Source organism: Tympanuchus pallidicinctus, unplaced genomic scaffold, assembly GCF_026119805.1.
Source record: "Tympanuchus pallidicinctus isolate F22 unplaced genomic scaffold, pur_lepc_1.0 scaffold4, whole genome shotgun sequence".
Taxonomy (NCBI): domain Eukaryota; kingdom Metazoa; phylum Chordata; class Aves; order Galliformes; family Phasianidae; genus Tympanuchus; species Tympanuchus pallidicinctus.
In genome coordinates this window covers 29,096,023-29,113,384 of record NW_026294758.1, presented here as the reverse complement: position 1 = coordinate 29,113,384, position 17,362 = coordinate 29,096,023, and the positions used below count along the sequence as shown (strand labels likewise).

Genomic DNA, 17,362 nt, shown 5'->3' with positions numbered 1-17,362 from the left:
ACAATGAATGCCCTGAAAGTTACCAACAGCATCAGCCAAAGTATCCAGAGACTCATTTTATAACTCATTCTAATGTGAGATGAGGTGACCACAACTAAACCAGAAAACACAACAGAAATTACGTGAAACCTAGGGCTCTGACTAAAAAAAGGCACACATGATCACTACCAGCTTTGCTTTAATTATTTAAAGCACCCATACCTGATATCTGGAACAAACTGACCTAAATATTTGTGTAACCAAACAAGTAGCAACATTTACTCATCAACTGAGTATCTTGCACATAATTCCAAAATATAAGAGCAAGGCAGTGAAGTTATGCAAACAGAGTCTGCTCCCCCCTTCTTCCCCCCCCCCAAAAAAAAGTGCCTTGGCTTCCATTACTTATTCGGCAACTCACAGTTAAATCTTTTTTACCTGACTACATTTGCTCATGGAATTTCTCCACAGGTCCTCAAGTGGACCTGAATCAGATCGATACAGCCAACCACGTATTAAACAGCTGAAATATTTTAGTCTGAATTTTTCATTAGAAAATTCAATTGTGTGCACAGATATTAAGTATGCATAAGAATCCCTTTGCTGATAAGAAATGTGTATAACACCAGCATTAAAATATGTATTTTAATATTAAAGGAAATATGATTAAGAATGCAGATGTTCATATTATTGTTTTAAGTTCCTCTCTGCTACTGACTCATCTGTACCACAGAGACAGCAGGACTTCCCACTTTCACGTAAGTGTTGAGATAAAAAGATATGCTAAAGGATATGATAACTTCAAACTATGAAGCACATATGGCTGTATCAGTCTTAATCCTGGTTAATAGTAAGAGCACTTTTAAATTTCTATTCTGTCCCAAGCATAGAGTCTTGAAAAAAAAACAACACAAAAAGGCTGTAAAAAGGCTGAATAAATGGACTTGACAAATAATTTTAAGAAAGTGCTAATTCACATTCTGACGCACATAAAATTCAAAAGCACGCTCAATTAGAGGAAGGAAAAAAAAACAGCATAATTTTTAGTTGAACCTTTTAGTAAATGGGTTAAACAGATATAGCTTCTGCAACCTTAACATAGAATGTGGAACAGAACTGTTTCATTTGAGGTGGTCTTTAAGTTTTGTTTGGATGAATAAAACTGCAACTGAGCCCTTCGTGGGCGGGTGAGGCAGACGTGGCTCAGGCTTATCTGGAGCCAAGGAACTGTCGGCTACCTGTTTACATGACTTATACAAACATGGTGTCACAACGCGTGGTTGACCTGGGGCTTGTCTTCAATGACCAAAACCAGATGTTCATAATACTTAAACACTGAGTACAACTCCTGATTAACTGTCAAGGGATATGTAACAGATAACACTGTCTTCAAATAGCTTTCCAAACAATGTAAAGTTTCAGGGCAGTGTGGTGACATCTTTCTACTTATATGCATTTTTTAGCTTTATTTTGTTCAAAAAGCCTTTGAACTACTAGCAACTACACTTACAATTACACAGTGGTTAACTCTTCCTCATTTTCCTCCAAACTGTGTGAATTATGTAAAAAAAAAATTCATTTCAATACTTGGCTTTTAAGATTGCAAATAAATTTCTAAACCGTGGTCATAAACACTAATATCAGTGAAAGCCAAAGTAGGCCACAACCCTATCTGAAATACCTTTCCAGAGAAAATCCTTCCTCTGTGCATGGAACTGCTGGAAAGCCTTGTCACCGGAGTGTCCCAGCTTTTCTGGCTAGGAATTCCAGGATTTGGCGAAGTGCCTGACTGGTATCCTCGCTACTGAGGTAGCTAGCTGAGGTCAGCCACTAACTACTACCTTATGGAAACAGCAGGATTGAGTGATCACCTAGTCCACTCCCTACTCCTCTGAAGATAGATCTTTTTCAACATCACCCTGCATGCTTATCAAGCTTAGCCTTAGCAGCCTCCCCAGCGGTGTAGACTGAATGGACTCTTTCATGATCTTGATTAATTTCAGTGCTTTTTTATTCTCACTGGAGCACAATATTCCAAGTGCTGGTGTGGGTGTTTCCCACAGCAACTGAAGCCTGTTTTTCCATTTACCTTGCATGCAGAGGACAGATTACTGCTTACTCTTGGCAAGAACCTTCATTTAACTGAGGCTACGAAGACATCCAATTAAAATATATATATATTTTTTTTAAGTACAGGTCATGTGTTTGAGGTCACTGACATTTTTTGTAGCTCTCCTTCAGACTTCCTCCAACTGATTTACTCAGGCCTTTAAACAATTTGATTTTCCAGCGACTCCAGTCTAGTCAAGTATTGACATCACTTCACCCTCCCCAAATGGAAGGCAGAATGTGGCTCTCAGCTGTTGACACCCCCAAGGATGATGCACACTAGACAAAGACACTTTTTTTTTTTCCCACTTAATTAATTCTTTCCTTGAAGAGCTTTTTTTAAAAATTCTGTTTCAGTCAGACAACAGAGAAATACAGAAATTCCACTGGCCAAAACCAACTTAGGTGCAAACATCTCTGCCTCCTCTGAAGGCACACAGGAGTTGCAGCTGCCTAGAAGGGCAGGCTGTAACTTCACGTTACTGCAGAGTTCTTTTTTGTTTTGTTGTTTTTATTTAAGACACTAAAAATACGCCTGCTCCAGAGGAGCTATGCTCTCCAGCTCTCTGCTTGCCTTCAGCACTGAAAGAGATATTTACAAACAGTGAATGTTTGATTAATTATTTTTCCTTTCCAGGACATCCTTTTTATGCTCTATGTGTGCCAATCACATGGAGACTCCTAAATTAAGATCAGTTAGTTATTTTTTTGAATGTGCTCTTCATTCAACTACATGGAATATTTTTCACATGCTAACAAAACTGAAAGTTTTTTTTGTTTGTTTTTCTGAAGAGCTACTTACTACTGAAAGGCCAGCAGCTACTTATCTACAAACATTTGGTGGGTATTTTTTTTTCTTCCGTAAAGAAATAATTATTTAAATTTCTAAATATTGTTTTGATCACAATGATAGCTAAATAGCTAAACTGCTGTCTTATTGTATTTTGGGACTCATTTGATTTTTATTTTTTTTCATAAAACAATGTAAAAAATTCCTTTGATATATAACTAGCACATGCCCAGCAACATCTCACTCTCAGAAGTTCCTAATTCTCTTAAGTCACCACAGACTCTGACTTGCTTTCTTCCTAATAATTTTGCAAATTCTCAGAGATCTGGATTCATTACAACCATGCATACTGCATCTAATACGGCAGAGGTTCCTGGCAGTCACCAGCCCACAGACAATCAACACCAAGTGCTGGCTGACAGTTAGTTTCTGACTATTTCCATGCTGACCCCCCCCTCTCTACTTTCAGGGCAACATGCTCCTCCTTGACCAGAAAGGTCACTTTAGCAGCGGAAGCATACATTAATCAAGCTACAATAATCGAGCTACAAATCTTTAGAGCTTTCCAGCAAAAAGAAGAGTGGACTTTTAAACCTAGCATGGCCTAACTGCTGCTTAACATATGAAGGCTAGAAATACCTCAGCTTTCAATGCACTGAAGAAAGCCAGAGCCAAAGGAAAGGAGTCAAAGGAGTTAACTGCTTCCAATTACAGAGAACACTGAATTTTTAATTGACGTTAAGGACTGAGCAAGAAAAAAACTCTGAAGTTTACTGTGACCATAGTGGAAAGCCCCAGTTTGGAGGTCTCAGACTCTGGAGGAAATGGCCAGTGGCTGGCTCTAAAACCTCTAAAAGCTCCTACAAAAGCTTCAGAGCAATTTCACTATTCCAGTGCCAATTCAGCGTCTATCATTTGCTGTTCAGTGGCTTATCATAGCTGTTTCATATTAACTTGAAAGATAAACAGTGATAATAATCAAAACTCTTCAGAAGGGGAAGTCACAACAGTGTTTTTTCTTGTTTTGTTCTGTTTTTTTTTTGTTGTTTTTTTTTTTGTTTTGTTTTTAATGATGCTGCTAACATCTTAGAAGTTCTCACACTTTTCAGAAAGGAAATTTCCACTCTCTCACATAGTAAAGAGATGAACACATCTAGACACACATCATTTTTTCATTTTGTCTTCTCGAAATTCAAAACCCCTATCTGCTCCCTTCAACACAAACACATGCCACACTTAATCAAAAATAAGTGGAAGACCAAAGTCCCATCCTGAAACTTCACACTGTAATTACATGATTTCACAAAGGTTACAGAGGTGCTAGCATCAGTCCTCCATCAGAGAGGATTGTATAATCTCAGCCACACCTCTCCTGTTTGAAGGTACAGCCCCTTACATGACCAAAATTTCCTTGTTTCTGTACCAGAAAGCCTTCACATTTCTACTAAGAATAGGAAGGACTTAAAACGCACAATTTTGCAGAAGGTGGGTTCCCCTTACACATGGCTGAAGTCATTCTGACAGAAAGGGAATCAAGCAAGCAGTCTTCTACCCTCAGGCACAGGAATTACTAATTATTTTTCAAAGAAATTGTCAGCAATCAGCAGGTAACATCAGTTGGAAAAATCTCTCCCATTACAGCAACTGTGACCAGCTGAAGAGCAAATATGGTACAGCCCCTTGTTATTAATAACATCACCATTCCCTCCTCAGTAATAGAAAAAAGCCTAGCACTTTCTTTTAATGCTTGCTTAGCAACTCCTCAAAAGGGCATCGGCCTCCCAGAACAGCTGCTACATTCCCTTACCTCTTCTGGTTGCAAGGTCCCAAGAGAGTGCAGTCTGTGACACCAGACACCCTGCAAAACCTTTATGGGTCTGGATAATGAATCTTTTCACTCACTGACTCACTAAGGAATGCCCTGGCCAAGATCCCCTATGACCTTTGTGGTTGACAGAAACTGGTCACTACCCTGAGCTAATAAAATCAATACATGAGCAAACAGAGAAAGCAGCACAGTATAATAACAAAAGGTAACATTCCAGCTGCCAGACAGCAATGACCAGACATACCACTAAAGAGCAGTCCTTGCACAAAGCAAAATTCACTGACAAATATTTTCCATGTTCTAAAATAGTCATTGTGGGTGTCAAGCTGATGTAAGACACAAAGGTAGCTGCAGTTTATGACTGATGAAAAGTTTTATGAAATGTCTCTAGGCTGTACGCTAATAGTTACACAAACTATTTCTCCACTCCTTACAAGTGGTAAGTTTTCTTATATATTATTCAAAAGGTGCTAGCTTTTTTTAAAGTGTTTCTCTCCTACCGTTACTTGCTAGGATGATGCTCAACCACAAGAGCACTGCTGCTCACATTAACAGTTGCGTGAATCATCCTCATGGTCTTCACATGCTCTTTTGAGGGCTGAAGAGTTAGTTTAACCATGAAAACACTACAGGAGATTGCTAGATACATTTGAAGATAATCCTGAAAGATTCCTAAGAGTACAAATATTTTAAGATTAAGATGTTTCTTGCTGCTGAAATGGGGAAGAAAGGTTATGGCAATCCTCCTGCAATAATGAAAGAAAAATGTGTATTATTCAGTCAGCATCAGGAACAGAACAAGTTTCACAAGGGGGTCCTCAGGAGAAAGTACAGCAAAGTTTCCTTCCTCACTGCTGAATATCATAATTGAATATGGGACATATATTAGCAAAGATGATTTCTGGAAGGGATAGGACTAGCAGGTGGCATGGATTCCTTTCATATACTGTGTTCAGGACACACATTTTTCTTCACTGTGCTACTGAGACAAAAAGCATTCTTCACTGTACCATTTTTAAGAAATACCACATGTTCATATCATATGCTCCTTCAGAGCTCATTAATTATTTTTTAAATGGCAGAACTTCCCCACCTCCAACAATACGGAAAAGGTATTGATTTTGAAACTCATCTTTTGGGGTAGATTGAGATGATAGTCTTGTAGTTACAGACTTTAAAAAAAACTTTCAATGGCATTCACCATTGTTTGACCCTCTGTCTTAATGATCTATGCTGCTTCTGAAGCAGGTGAAAAATGAGCATAACCTAAGCTTCATTTTCGCTTTTAAGTTTAATCAAAAATCTATTGTAAAATTTTTACTTGTATGTTATTTGGCTTGAGCAGTAAAGGTGTATTCGTTGTAAATGGTTCCTAAATAGGATAACTGATTTTTCCAAAAAACTAGATAACTAAGAATGATAATTACCTCCTTCTACTCACAGTCTTTCAGTGGCTTCCAAGTTTACTTCATAAGTACAACAGTGTGCTGTTTTCTTCTCATTGTCAAAACTATAATATATGATTTGAAATTTCTGCAGTATTCTTCCGAAGTTGCTTCCTACTTTTCCAATTTAAACTATCTGTTACATGCATATGAATTTTAGATATTGGTACAGGACATCACGTATCTTTCCTAGCCTACCTTCAGAGCGTAATTTGTCCATTACCTCGTGACCAACACACCAGCCAAACAAGTGACAAAAAAAATTCTTGGGAAAAACTCTAGTGCTAAGGTCTGGAAGTACATCTGTAATGGCTGACTGCCAGATGCTCGCTGGTATGAGCCTGGAAAACAGCGGGGAGCCCATCCAGGGGACAGGGCACCACAGTGCACAACAGAGCTGAGACACAGCTACAGGATCCGAAGTACTAAGAGCAGCATAGTTCACTGCCTACTCAATTCTTGCTACACTTTTCATCCCTGACCCCATTCTCTGCTGTTGCAGTGGGAATGCACTTCACTTGTCACAGCAGAGGACTTCCAGAATGGGGTGACACATACGGCACCCACTGCTTTCACTACCACTGTGTACTTATTAATCATTTTTGAGTTAACCTTGTGCTCTAGAGGCACTGAAGACCAGGTTGGAGGAGTTCCTGGGAAGCCTGACCTGGTGGGTGGCAGCCTTGCCCAAGACAATGGAGCTGGAACAAGATGATCTTTGAGGTCTCTTCCAACCCAAATCATTTGCTTCTGTGTTTCTCTACGTGTTTTAGAATTAAAAACACATAACTGTAGTCATAAAAAAAAATTCCACAGTTCCTCATTCAGAATAGATATTTTTTCATAAGATGAAAGATTGCTAGTTGAGGGGTTTTTTTAAGCTGGCCTTACTTTTTTGTTTGTTTATTTTGTTTTACTTAAAAAAAAAAAGGAAAAGAAGGAAGAGAAAAGAAAAAAAGGAAGAAAGAACAATCACACTGAAAATACAGTTTAATTAGATGAAATTCCAATTTAGCATCCTAATATTCCAAAAATCAAGGCTGCTCTAATAAACAACTGCAGCTAAAATTTGTTTACTTTCATGTTTCTCACTCCCACACTGCTAAGCCCCGCTCCATATTCCTCTCCTGCTGCCTGCCCACCTGACTGAGACAAGATACGATGGCAATGCAGTACTTGGAGATTCACTTGCTCTTCCCTCAGGCTCCAGCATGGGTAGGCCCACTCTGTTAAGACACATCAGAGCTACCATTTGCTTTAATTCTTCCACTGTGCTCCCACATTCAGTATGAGCCTAAAGCTCTTTCTGGCCTCTCTGCCTCTGAAAAAAAGAAAACTCTATGAGACTGTCAGCATCACCAGGACATGTGTGCCTTCTGACTCAGACCGGCCTCAGGGAGGTCAGCACCTCACGTCCCAGCTCTTGACTCCTACATCTAAGTCACACGCCTGAACTCCCTTTGTAGTTAGGAAGAAAAATAAGTACTTTCAGGCTACATCTGTCTTATTTTAGTCCTCTAGGATGAGAGGAAATCATATTCTAAAAGTGCAGTTTCTCATCACTGACTCCAAGAGGGTTCTTGACAACATGCATAATGTAGATACTGTCCTCAAGGTCTGACTGACATAGCCAGGTGAAAACATTTTATTCATTCATACAAAGGTTGACTTTACTTAGCAGCCTAATGGCATTTAGTTGCATTTAACACTGCACCTTCAGAGAGTACAGTTATAAAACATCTACCTGCAGCAGTAAATCAAATGACTTTGTTCTGGACCAAGAGAACTGTAGGCAATAGTGATATGAAATGAATTGTGTGTTACTTAAGACACTCACCTTATCTCCAGTACCAAAGTAGAATTGATTTTCCAACCTTCTACAGAATGCTGGAAGATAGCGGAACCGCCCTTTCGGATTGTTTTATCAGAACTATTGATCATCGATCGACTCAAACTCAGCTCACCATCTCTGCAATGCAACACAGAAAAAACAGTTACAGCAAGGCTAGCTCTGTTTTTAAGTACCTTACTTCACAAGCACCAGCACTATTTCATTTTCTTCACAAAAAGAAGCAGTTATCTTCCCTTATCTTATTCCACTTGCCAAGCAAATGAGCTCTCCCTGTGAGTAGTCTACGAGACATCTGTAGGTAACACTTTAATGTGCCATTTAAGAGCTCTAGTATGTTTTTGTTTTTAATGAAATGTATACGTATATACTAAAAAAAAAAAAAAAAAACAAATTCCAAATTGTGAATCTACACATCAAATTTCAGCAGGTGTACAAAGCAGATTCTGCACTTCTGTATTACAAATTTACAGCTTTAAACTAAAAACTAAATGTTAACCTTCAATCTTTCCCCCAGCAACTGGTCACACTGCACACAATAACTGCCTTGCAGACTCTCCTTCCCTCCCACTAGTACTTTCATGAGTGGAATTTTGGGAGTTTAATGGCTCTAACCACACAAAATTTCCTTTCATTAAACTTTTGCATGCGTGTATCCAAACATTTTCAGTTGTCTTAAACCTTTTCATTTACCTCATACTGAAATTTTGGTAGCTATTTGAGTAAATTAAGAACCATAGTAAGCTGTGACTGACAACCACAGAGTAACTGATGAAGAATCATAAATGTTCATCATCAACTATAATTATATTCATCAACAGGGTCACACAAATAAAACAAATGATAAAACACTGCAAGCACAGTGTAAAGCCTTAGGTCTGAATTGTGTTTTATCACCGTATGTTTTCATTACCTTCCACAGTTTCCCCGTAAGCAACATTCAGCTCAGTTCAATCAAAGCTGTTAATCATAAATATATCATACATGTATATATATATATATGCACAAGCAAATGTGTATATACATATATCAGAATCACTGGATTTAACATTTTACCATGCAGAATGTATTGAAGAAAGAATACGTATCACAGTAATGTACAGAAATGTCTTTGTAAGTTAAATAAGCATGGTCTGAAATACCACTGACAATAAAGGCATCGCTTGACTTGCCAACAGAACTCTTGATCACCAACCATTCAACCAACAGGATCTAAGATTAAAGATGTGTGGCCGACGGTCATCTAGGGGATTGCTGGCTTTTGTTTTCCTGTGGCTGTGAGTGCATGAAGCAACTGGATCCTGGTCCTTAATGAGAACTATGACAATACAGAGCCACACTGAGCATTAACATTTGGATCAAGGCTGGATCAAGACCTGGCAATCTGATCTAGCTGCACACGTCCATGTTGACTGCAAAGGAGCTGGATTAGATGACCTCTGAAGGTCCCTTCCAACTCTAAGGATTCTATAATTCAATGATTTTGTAAATTATAAACCAGACTAAACTTGAACTATCCTTCAGTGGGACATTAATTAAGCTAACATAACTTGTAGCAGCGGTCATCTGAAAAAGCTGCTATGGCTGCAGAAGACCCTGTAGCCAACAAACCAACAAAGCCAAAAGCAGCCCAGCATCACTGACAGCAGTCTCCCTCCCTCCCCGATGCCAGCACACTGCAGCACCAGCATCACACCGACTCATAGGTAAGAGTGCCACCTACCGAAAAATCTACCACTGTAAGCAACTGTGTATGTACATGATGTGCATGCAAAGCATGCTCCCTACTCTAATTTATTCACAGGATGTGAGAATGACACTGGACACTCTGAATTTACTAGTCAGAATGTAATTAGTATTTTCTGCTATCCTTTTTTATTATTTTTATGTTATTCCTTAAAATTTTCCCTATTGGTTATGGATAACCACATATATTTTATTGCAGTAAGATCAAGCATATACACCTAACAAAAAACTACCAAAATGCATCTGGTGAAAGTACCCGGTCTGAAAGCACCGCACAGATGCCCCCAAGTCCTGTCCCACAGGCGCCTTAAGAGTGACACAGGTGACACAACTCTGGGAGAAATTATGCTGACAACACCTACAGTGCCCTTGCATTTCAAATGTCGTTGTCTTCTGCACTCATAATTTACACATGCAGTGAACTGCACAGATTTTCATACAGTGGAGCAGAACAATGCTGAATTATGTTCTCATGAGCTAAAATAAGGTCCTAAGCACTAAAGTTCTAGCACGAATACAAAGGCATTCGCTTCATGCTCCCCTCCATTTACTGTTACTGGTTCATTCAATTTTTACTTAAAATAAAATAAAATAAGCTGATACATAAAATTCTCAGTTTATTCCAGAAAATTCTTCATTGTTTAAAAAAAGTGTGAAACGGATTTGGGCCTCCCTATACCACGCACAACCACAGCGAGCCCTACCTGGAGCAACAGCAGCGTGTGGCTGATGGTATCATACCCAGCCCCAAGCCAGCTTCCTCTGGTGACCAACCTGACTGAGACAGCACAGGACAACAGTCTATTCTCCCGAACATGGTTCACTGAATACGAGTAACTGCTTTACAGCTTTAAGTGGCATATTTCATACCAAGACAATGATACCAAGACAATGTAGGAAACAGCTCTTCTATGTAATGAATATTTCATTACTCACATTACTTCACATAACCTTTAAGAGGACACTGGGCACAGTCTTGCAATTACCATCCGTGAGAACTCAACTATGAAAACACAGCGGATGGTACCACCACATGCCTGTGCATCACACAGACAGCCTGGGATCTAACTGTGGTGCTACCAAGAACCCCAAACAGACCATCTCCCGCCTTCACAGTGCCTGTTCCTGGCACTTCTGGAAGTAACACGTCCCACAGAAAAAAAACAGTTGGATCTCCTCTGTGGCAGCCAGAAACAACCCGTGTAATACCAGAGCCCTTCCTTCAAGAGGAATGGAGCCTCATGCCAGCAGTGGTGGCAGACGGTCACAGTGCACCCACCTGTGGTCCTCCAGTGAAGTAGGGGACATGGGTGAGAAGGGCCCTATTCCATCACCTTCCACCCTGCACAGGACATCCTGCTGCCACCAAAGCAGAGACTTGGCACTGATGCCTTTTGAAGCACTCCTAAAGACATACATACCTATGCCTAAATACACTTTCGTTAATGTTAATGCATTGCTTCTCCTTACTATCTCTTAAATAATGTAAAATAGAATGCGTCATAACAAGTAGGGGACTTTTCTGGCAAATACGGGTTTTACCTAGTGACTAATTCCTGAATCATTTAACTTGCCCCTAATGTAACAGGAAGAAATGTCTGCTGAAAAACATACTACCTCTGGTCGAGGCTGATAGTCCCTCACAGCTCTGTATTCACACCAACCTCTGTGTACCCCACAACCTAAACACTGTACACTTCCATACATCTCCAAATATGCAGGTGCCACAACACTGCAGCAGAAGCATCACACCTAAACTGAACAACAGGGAAAGTTACAGCAACTTGTGAAAATCCTTAATGCCACAAGAACCGAACACCACACCAGAGGTGCAGAGAGGCACAATCAGCCCTATTCATACAGTCTGATATTTAGGTGGTGCTGTGTGGAGCCAGGAGTTGTACTCGACGATCTTGGCGCGTCTCTTCCAACTCAAGATATTCTATAGTTCTGTCATTCTATGACCTGCCACTGCTGCGAGGCACGGCACCGCTGTCCCACTGCACAACAAATGTGCCCCGCAACGCTGTGTCGCGCTGCGCCCGAGCAGCAGCTGGGGGAGGACGCGCTTTCTGCCCCGACTGGGGGCAGAGCGGTGCGCGGGAACGCAGGGGGACTGCAGTTGCCCTCGCTCCCTCCGGGCTCCTATGGGCACTTTCAGCAACTTTATTCTTTTTCCTCAAATTAAGGGCTTACACCCAAGGAGAACGGGTGCTGAGCGCATCTCACCGCAACAGACGCGCACAGGCGAACGCGAGGCACGAGCCCTTTCCGCGCCCTCGCCGAGCTGACCGTGCCTGCGGGATTCACGCATCCTTCACCCGAACAGTGCCGGTTACCGCCGCCGGGAAAGAGGCAGCCGGAGCGGAACACCCAACTCCTGCACAGGATGGGTGCAAGTTAGCAGGGAGAAGAGGAACGCCGGCATGCACGTACACAGCCAAGGTGACCAACAAAGAAAGAGAAAGCTGAGGTGCAGCGCAAAGCGGGAAGGGACTTTTCGCCTCTTATTTCCACAGGCTGGCGGTGGGGAGCGGCGGCTCTTCATCAGAGCAATGCCAGGCGCAAGAGGGAGGAACGCCCCGAGTTACGCGCGGAGCCCGGACAAAGTTCGGGGCGCGGGTCGGGGCCACACTCGGCTCAGGGGGGACCCTCCCGGCCTCCGGGAGACCCGCGGCGGCGCGCACACCGCGAGGCTCAGGGGTACCGCAGTCGTGGAGGAGCCGAGGAGCCCCCAGGACAGCGCCGCCGCCCCCGCGGGGACCCTCCCGGCGCGGCGCCGCATTTACCCGGCGAGCGGAGCCTCCTGGCGCTCCTCAGTGCGCGCGATCTCCTTGGTCTTGTAGAAGATGAGGAGGAGACTTATGGTGCACACAGTCCACCTCTTCCTGACGGAACGCATGTCTTCTGCGAAGCGCGGTCCCCCTCCCCCTTTTCCTTTGTTTGTCAGCGGTGCGCGGAAAACAACTCCGCACGCGGAGCAGTGTGCCAAAAACACAGTGATGTTTCTCTTTCGGAATAATTCTAAGGAAAAAAAAAAAAAAAGAAAGAAAGAAAAAAAAAAAAAAAAAAAAAAGCGGGCGGCCGCGGATGCCGGAGGCTGTTGGGCGTTTAGTTTGACTCTCCTGCTCCCTGCCCTCCCCTGCCCGGTTGGTGCGCCCGCAGCCGGCGCCTCGCTCCCCTCCGCCCGGGGCACAACTCCGCGCCGCGTTCTTCCCGCCGCCGCCCCGCTCCGCGCCGACCTCGCTCCGTTAGCGGCGTCGGCGACGGCCCGAGGGCGACGCTTGCGCCTCCCTCCCCGCGGCGGGGCGGTGGCGGGCGGAACGCAGCCAATGGGCGCCGCGCGGGGGCGGGCATCCAGCGCGTCCGGCGGGCCACGGGAGGGGCGGCCTCCGTTCCCCCGGACGGACCGCGGGTGGAGATTTGCGGGGCGGCTGGGACGGGGGACTGGGAGGGGTGTGGGCGCTGGCTGCGGGTGGTGACCCGTCCCCGGGGGCGGGAGGGAGGAAGCGGTTCGGAAGATGCTGCCGGAGCCGGTTCCTCGCTGTCTGGGTCTCATTTCATCGACGCCGACGCTGTGTTGTCATTTGCCAATTTGTGCGAGGACATTTTCCTGAAATGCCCCAAATGCCCCTTCCTCACAAATCAACCCCAACAAGCCAACCTGAAACTTGAATGCGTCATGCAACACGAGAAAGAAATCACGAGCTGTGCCCGCTTCCTTCTGTGTTGTTTTGCCCTTCGCGATGTGGCTGGGCTGTCCCGCGCTGTCCTCATTCTGTGTGACAGGGATCTGCTCACACAGGTTCACATTTGTGGAGCAAGGCTCCCACGGAGACACGAGAAGGTTTTCTGGCAAATCGAGGGTGACTCTTCTCCTCCCAATACAGGGCAGATACCCGTGTGCGGGATGACAGAACCTTCCCCGTGTCTCGTTAGTTTAATGGCCTGTCTCCAGAATTGTTCGGTATCAGATATTTCACATGCAAGCAGATGGGGAGATGGGTAGAGATTTTTCCTACCCAAGAGAATATTCACTCACAAGCATAGTATATGAAGCAAGGTTTAGAAAAATCCTTGAGGATGCCAGAGCTTCTAATAGTTGTGTTGCTCTAAAAATCAATTTTCTTTAGTGAGAAAGGTTTAATTCAGCCTCAGTGGGAAAGAATGGAAGCTTAGCAATTTCCTTCCACACAAGCCAGATTGAGCTTTGTTTTCTGTGGTCTGCACTTCTGCAGCTCCAAAAACCTTGTCTCAGAAAGTGACCTCCAAACAGCATCACCAGCAAAAGGAGAAAAACTTTTTTTTTTTTTTTTTGCATGTGTGTATGTGAACATCAAATTTCACTTGATATAATTCATACCTGACAGGTTATTTTTTCAAAAAATAAATAAATAAGTAACTTAAAGAAAACCCCAATTTTGATACCACTGTACAAACTACACTATTTGTTCAGCAGAAAGTCAAGATTCCATCAGTCCTGTTAACCCTGCTGAGCATCTGTAATGCTCTTCTTCATACATTACCTTATTGTTGTACTTTTTTTTGTAGCTATATATGGGCTCATCAGCAACAGATATTGAAAAGCATACAGAGGATCTCTGATTCTTCTGTCTTCAGTGGTGGCTTTACACAGCTCCACTCATAACAAATGATGGCTGCTCACAGTATCACTGCAGCAGCACAGCACTATGACAGCAGTAGTTCCTGGTTTCATGCTAGGCCATGTGTATATTCAGAAAGTAGTGTGCTGTCGCCTTCTTCCTCTTCCTTTTCCTTGTCTGCAGCTGCACTTTCTTCCCTTGAAGCTCAAGATGCAGCTCCTCAGGTGCAGGCTGATCTTTACCCCATACAAAGACTAGCCTGCTCGCATCAAAGAGTCTTAAGAACTAAAGGGTATGGATGCAGTGAAGGAGATCCCTGCTCAGCAGAGTACTTTTTTGTCTGCGCTTGACCTGCATGCAACCAGTCTACCTAAAACCCACTTCCATCACCTAGAGAGGCCAAGTAAGTTGGCTTCAGATTGCCTTCATTGCAGGGAATGCACGGAAATATTTGATACAGGTATACTGTCTCGCTCCAATTTATAGGAGGGAGATGAGGTTCTTTTAATATCTGTACACCCGATGTGAGATTAAGAAACAACGGTTCGAATGTTGGTCCTACCAGTTTATTACAAATCTTAATCAGGGAAATGGAGAAGGGGAGGATGGACACTATTATGAATTAGGGTAATGGGGAAGGGAAGGAGGGCGATAGAAAAGATAGAAAAGAAGAAGCAAGGAGTCTTTATAGGAAGCAAGAGGGAGATAGCCACCACCATGGATCCAGTGTGGTTCGTAGTTCAGTCTTTGATCTTCAGTAGTTGTGAGTCATCGGGCAGAGTTGTTCTATTGACGACTACAACGATGACGACTGTGGCGATGATGGCCCCTTTTCAATGCTTTCAAAGTGGTCGAGTCAGCTGTCTTTGGAGTGACAGCTCAAACCCAAGGTGGTTGAGTCAGCTCTCCTTTGAGTGGCAGCTTCTGGCTCTGTCCCCTCAGCAGGAAATTCCTTTGTTCTTATCTTCCTGGCCTTGCCAGCAGATAAGAGGGAGCAGGGAGGCACCAACTTGTATCTTGCCTTCACAGGATACAATGGCATCATCCCCCAGCCTCCCATACCAAGCTGGAGCCAGATCTTCTGCCAGTAAACACTCCTGAGCACTCTCTTCCGCTCTTCTACAGAGCAAGCAGCCCTGGAGGAAGGGGCTTTCAAATGTTCCCAAAGCGATATCGATTGTCACACGGTTAGCACCCATCACTTGCCTCCTTGACAAGTCACTCAGAGTCTTTATCACAAGAAAAACCTCAGGAAGCAAGCTTTGAGCCAAAAAAAAAACAAAAAAAGATTCTCACATATACTCAGCGTGCTGACTAGAAAAGGTGCCCTTCTTGGTCTTGGTTGTTTTAAATAAAGATGGTCTCATAGATGAACCGTTGACTTGGTTGCTCTCTTGGCCACAATGATCATGAAATGGTTGAATTTAAAATCAAGCACAATTACAACTGAAACTAAGTGTTTTTCAAGTATATTAGTAGTAAGAGGAGGTCTAAACAAAATATAAATTCTTTACTTGATGGTCACTCGAAAAAAGAGATGAAAGATAAAGCAGGCATTTAAGGCCTTCCCCATCTTTGTCTTTAACACTGTTGACAGGCTTGGGACCTGTAGTGCCTGGGTTGATGGACCACAAGTGGAGCTCCTTGTTGATACTAAACTTGTACAGGATTTTCTGCTGCAACTGAATGCACATAAGTCTGTGGGGCCCAATGGAATTCGTCCTAAGCTACTGACAGAACTTAAGACCTCTCTCAATTATTTATAAACAGTATTGGGAAAGTGGAGAAGTTTCAGTCGACTGGAAGTTAGCAAATGTTATTCCAGTTTTCAAGAAGGGCAAGAGAGAAGACTGGCAATTACAGGCTTGTCAATCTCAGTTCAGTGCCTGGTAAAAATATGGAGAAGATCATTTTTGGAGTTATTGAAAAACACCTGAAAAACAATGCAGCCATCGGAGAAAGCTGATATGGGTTCATGAAGGGAAAGTCATGCCTTACTAATTTAATATTCTTTCAAGATAAGGTTGCACTTGTACATGACCAAATGAGTGCAGTGGATGTAGTTTTTGGATTTTAGCAAAGCTTTGGTACTGTCTGTCACAGCATCCTTCTGGACAAAATGTCCAGATATATGCAATATGGTGGGTGAACAATTAGCTGAAGGGTTGAACTGGAAAAGGATATAATTAGTAGAATAACATCTGGGTGATAGACAGTCACTGATGGTGTTCCTCCGTGTCCTGGTTTTGTTTATGTTAGAGTTAATTTTCATCATAGCAGCTGGCATGGTGCTGTGATTTGGATTTAGGATGAGAATAATGTTGGTAACGCACCAGTATTCTAATTGTTAGTGAAGAGTGCTCACACTAAATCAAGGACATTTCTGCTTCTCTAACTTCCCTACCAATAAGGAGTCTGGGACGCACAAAAAGTAGAAGCTTCTTTTTCTGGTACGGAACCAGCACAGCTGACCCAATCTGATCATAGGGGTGTTCCACACCATTTGACATTCTGCTAAACAATAAAACTGGGGCAGTTGGCCAGGGTGGGGGACAGCCATTGTTCAGAGACTGGCTGGTCGTTGGTCAGTGTGTAGCAAACAATAGCACTGGGAATCGTCCATGTTGTGTATTCTTTATTTTTGTTGTTGTTACTGTTGTTATTTATGATAATGTTGTGATTTCCCCTTCCATTTTTGTCATATTAAGCTATCCTTCCTCCTCTCATCCCTCTGGGATGGAGCTTAGCTGCCTACTGGGTCAGACCATAACCTTAGGGCCTGTTTTTTTTTATGTTTTCATCACTGACCTGGCTGCTGGAGTTAAGTGCACATTAAATAAATTTTCAAACAACATTAAACTGGGAGGAGTTGCCAGTTCCCTTCAGAGTAGGAAGGCCCAAAAGAGAAGAAGTCTTAATAGACCAAAGCACTGGTCAGTCATCAGCTGTGTGATATTTAAAATAAGGAGACGCCAGATTGTGTACCTGAAATGGTGCAATCCTGGAGTTCCT

The 17,362-nt window shown here is 42.9% G+C and overlaps 1 protein-coding gene across 1 annotated transcript in view; it reads right to left on the bottom strand.

The window, feature by feature from the left end:
• The window catches only part of ST8SIA4 (ST8 alpha-N-acetyl-neuraminide alpha-2,8-sialyltransferase 4), a 51,667-nt gene extending 38,663 nt beyond the window's left edge, over window positions 1-13,004 (bottom strand). The window contains exons 1-2 of the mRNA XM_052700744.1: window positions 12,536-13,004; window positions 7,989-8,120 (exon numbers count right to left, since the gene is read on the bottom strand). Of these exons, the coding sequence (XP_052556704.1) occupies window positions 7,989-8,120; window positions 12,536-12,648 (245 nt within the window). The 5' untranslated portion in view covers window positions 12,649-13,004. The remainder of the gene's footprint in view (window positions 1-7,988; window positions 8,121-12,535) is intronic.
• Between the last annotated feature and the right edge of the window lie 4,358 nt (window positions 13,005-17,362).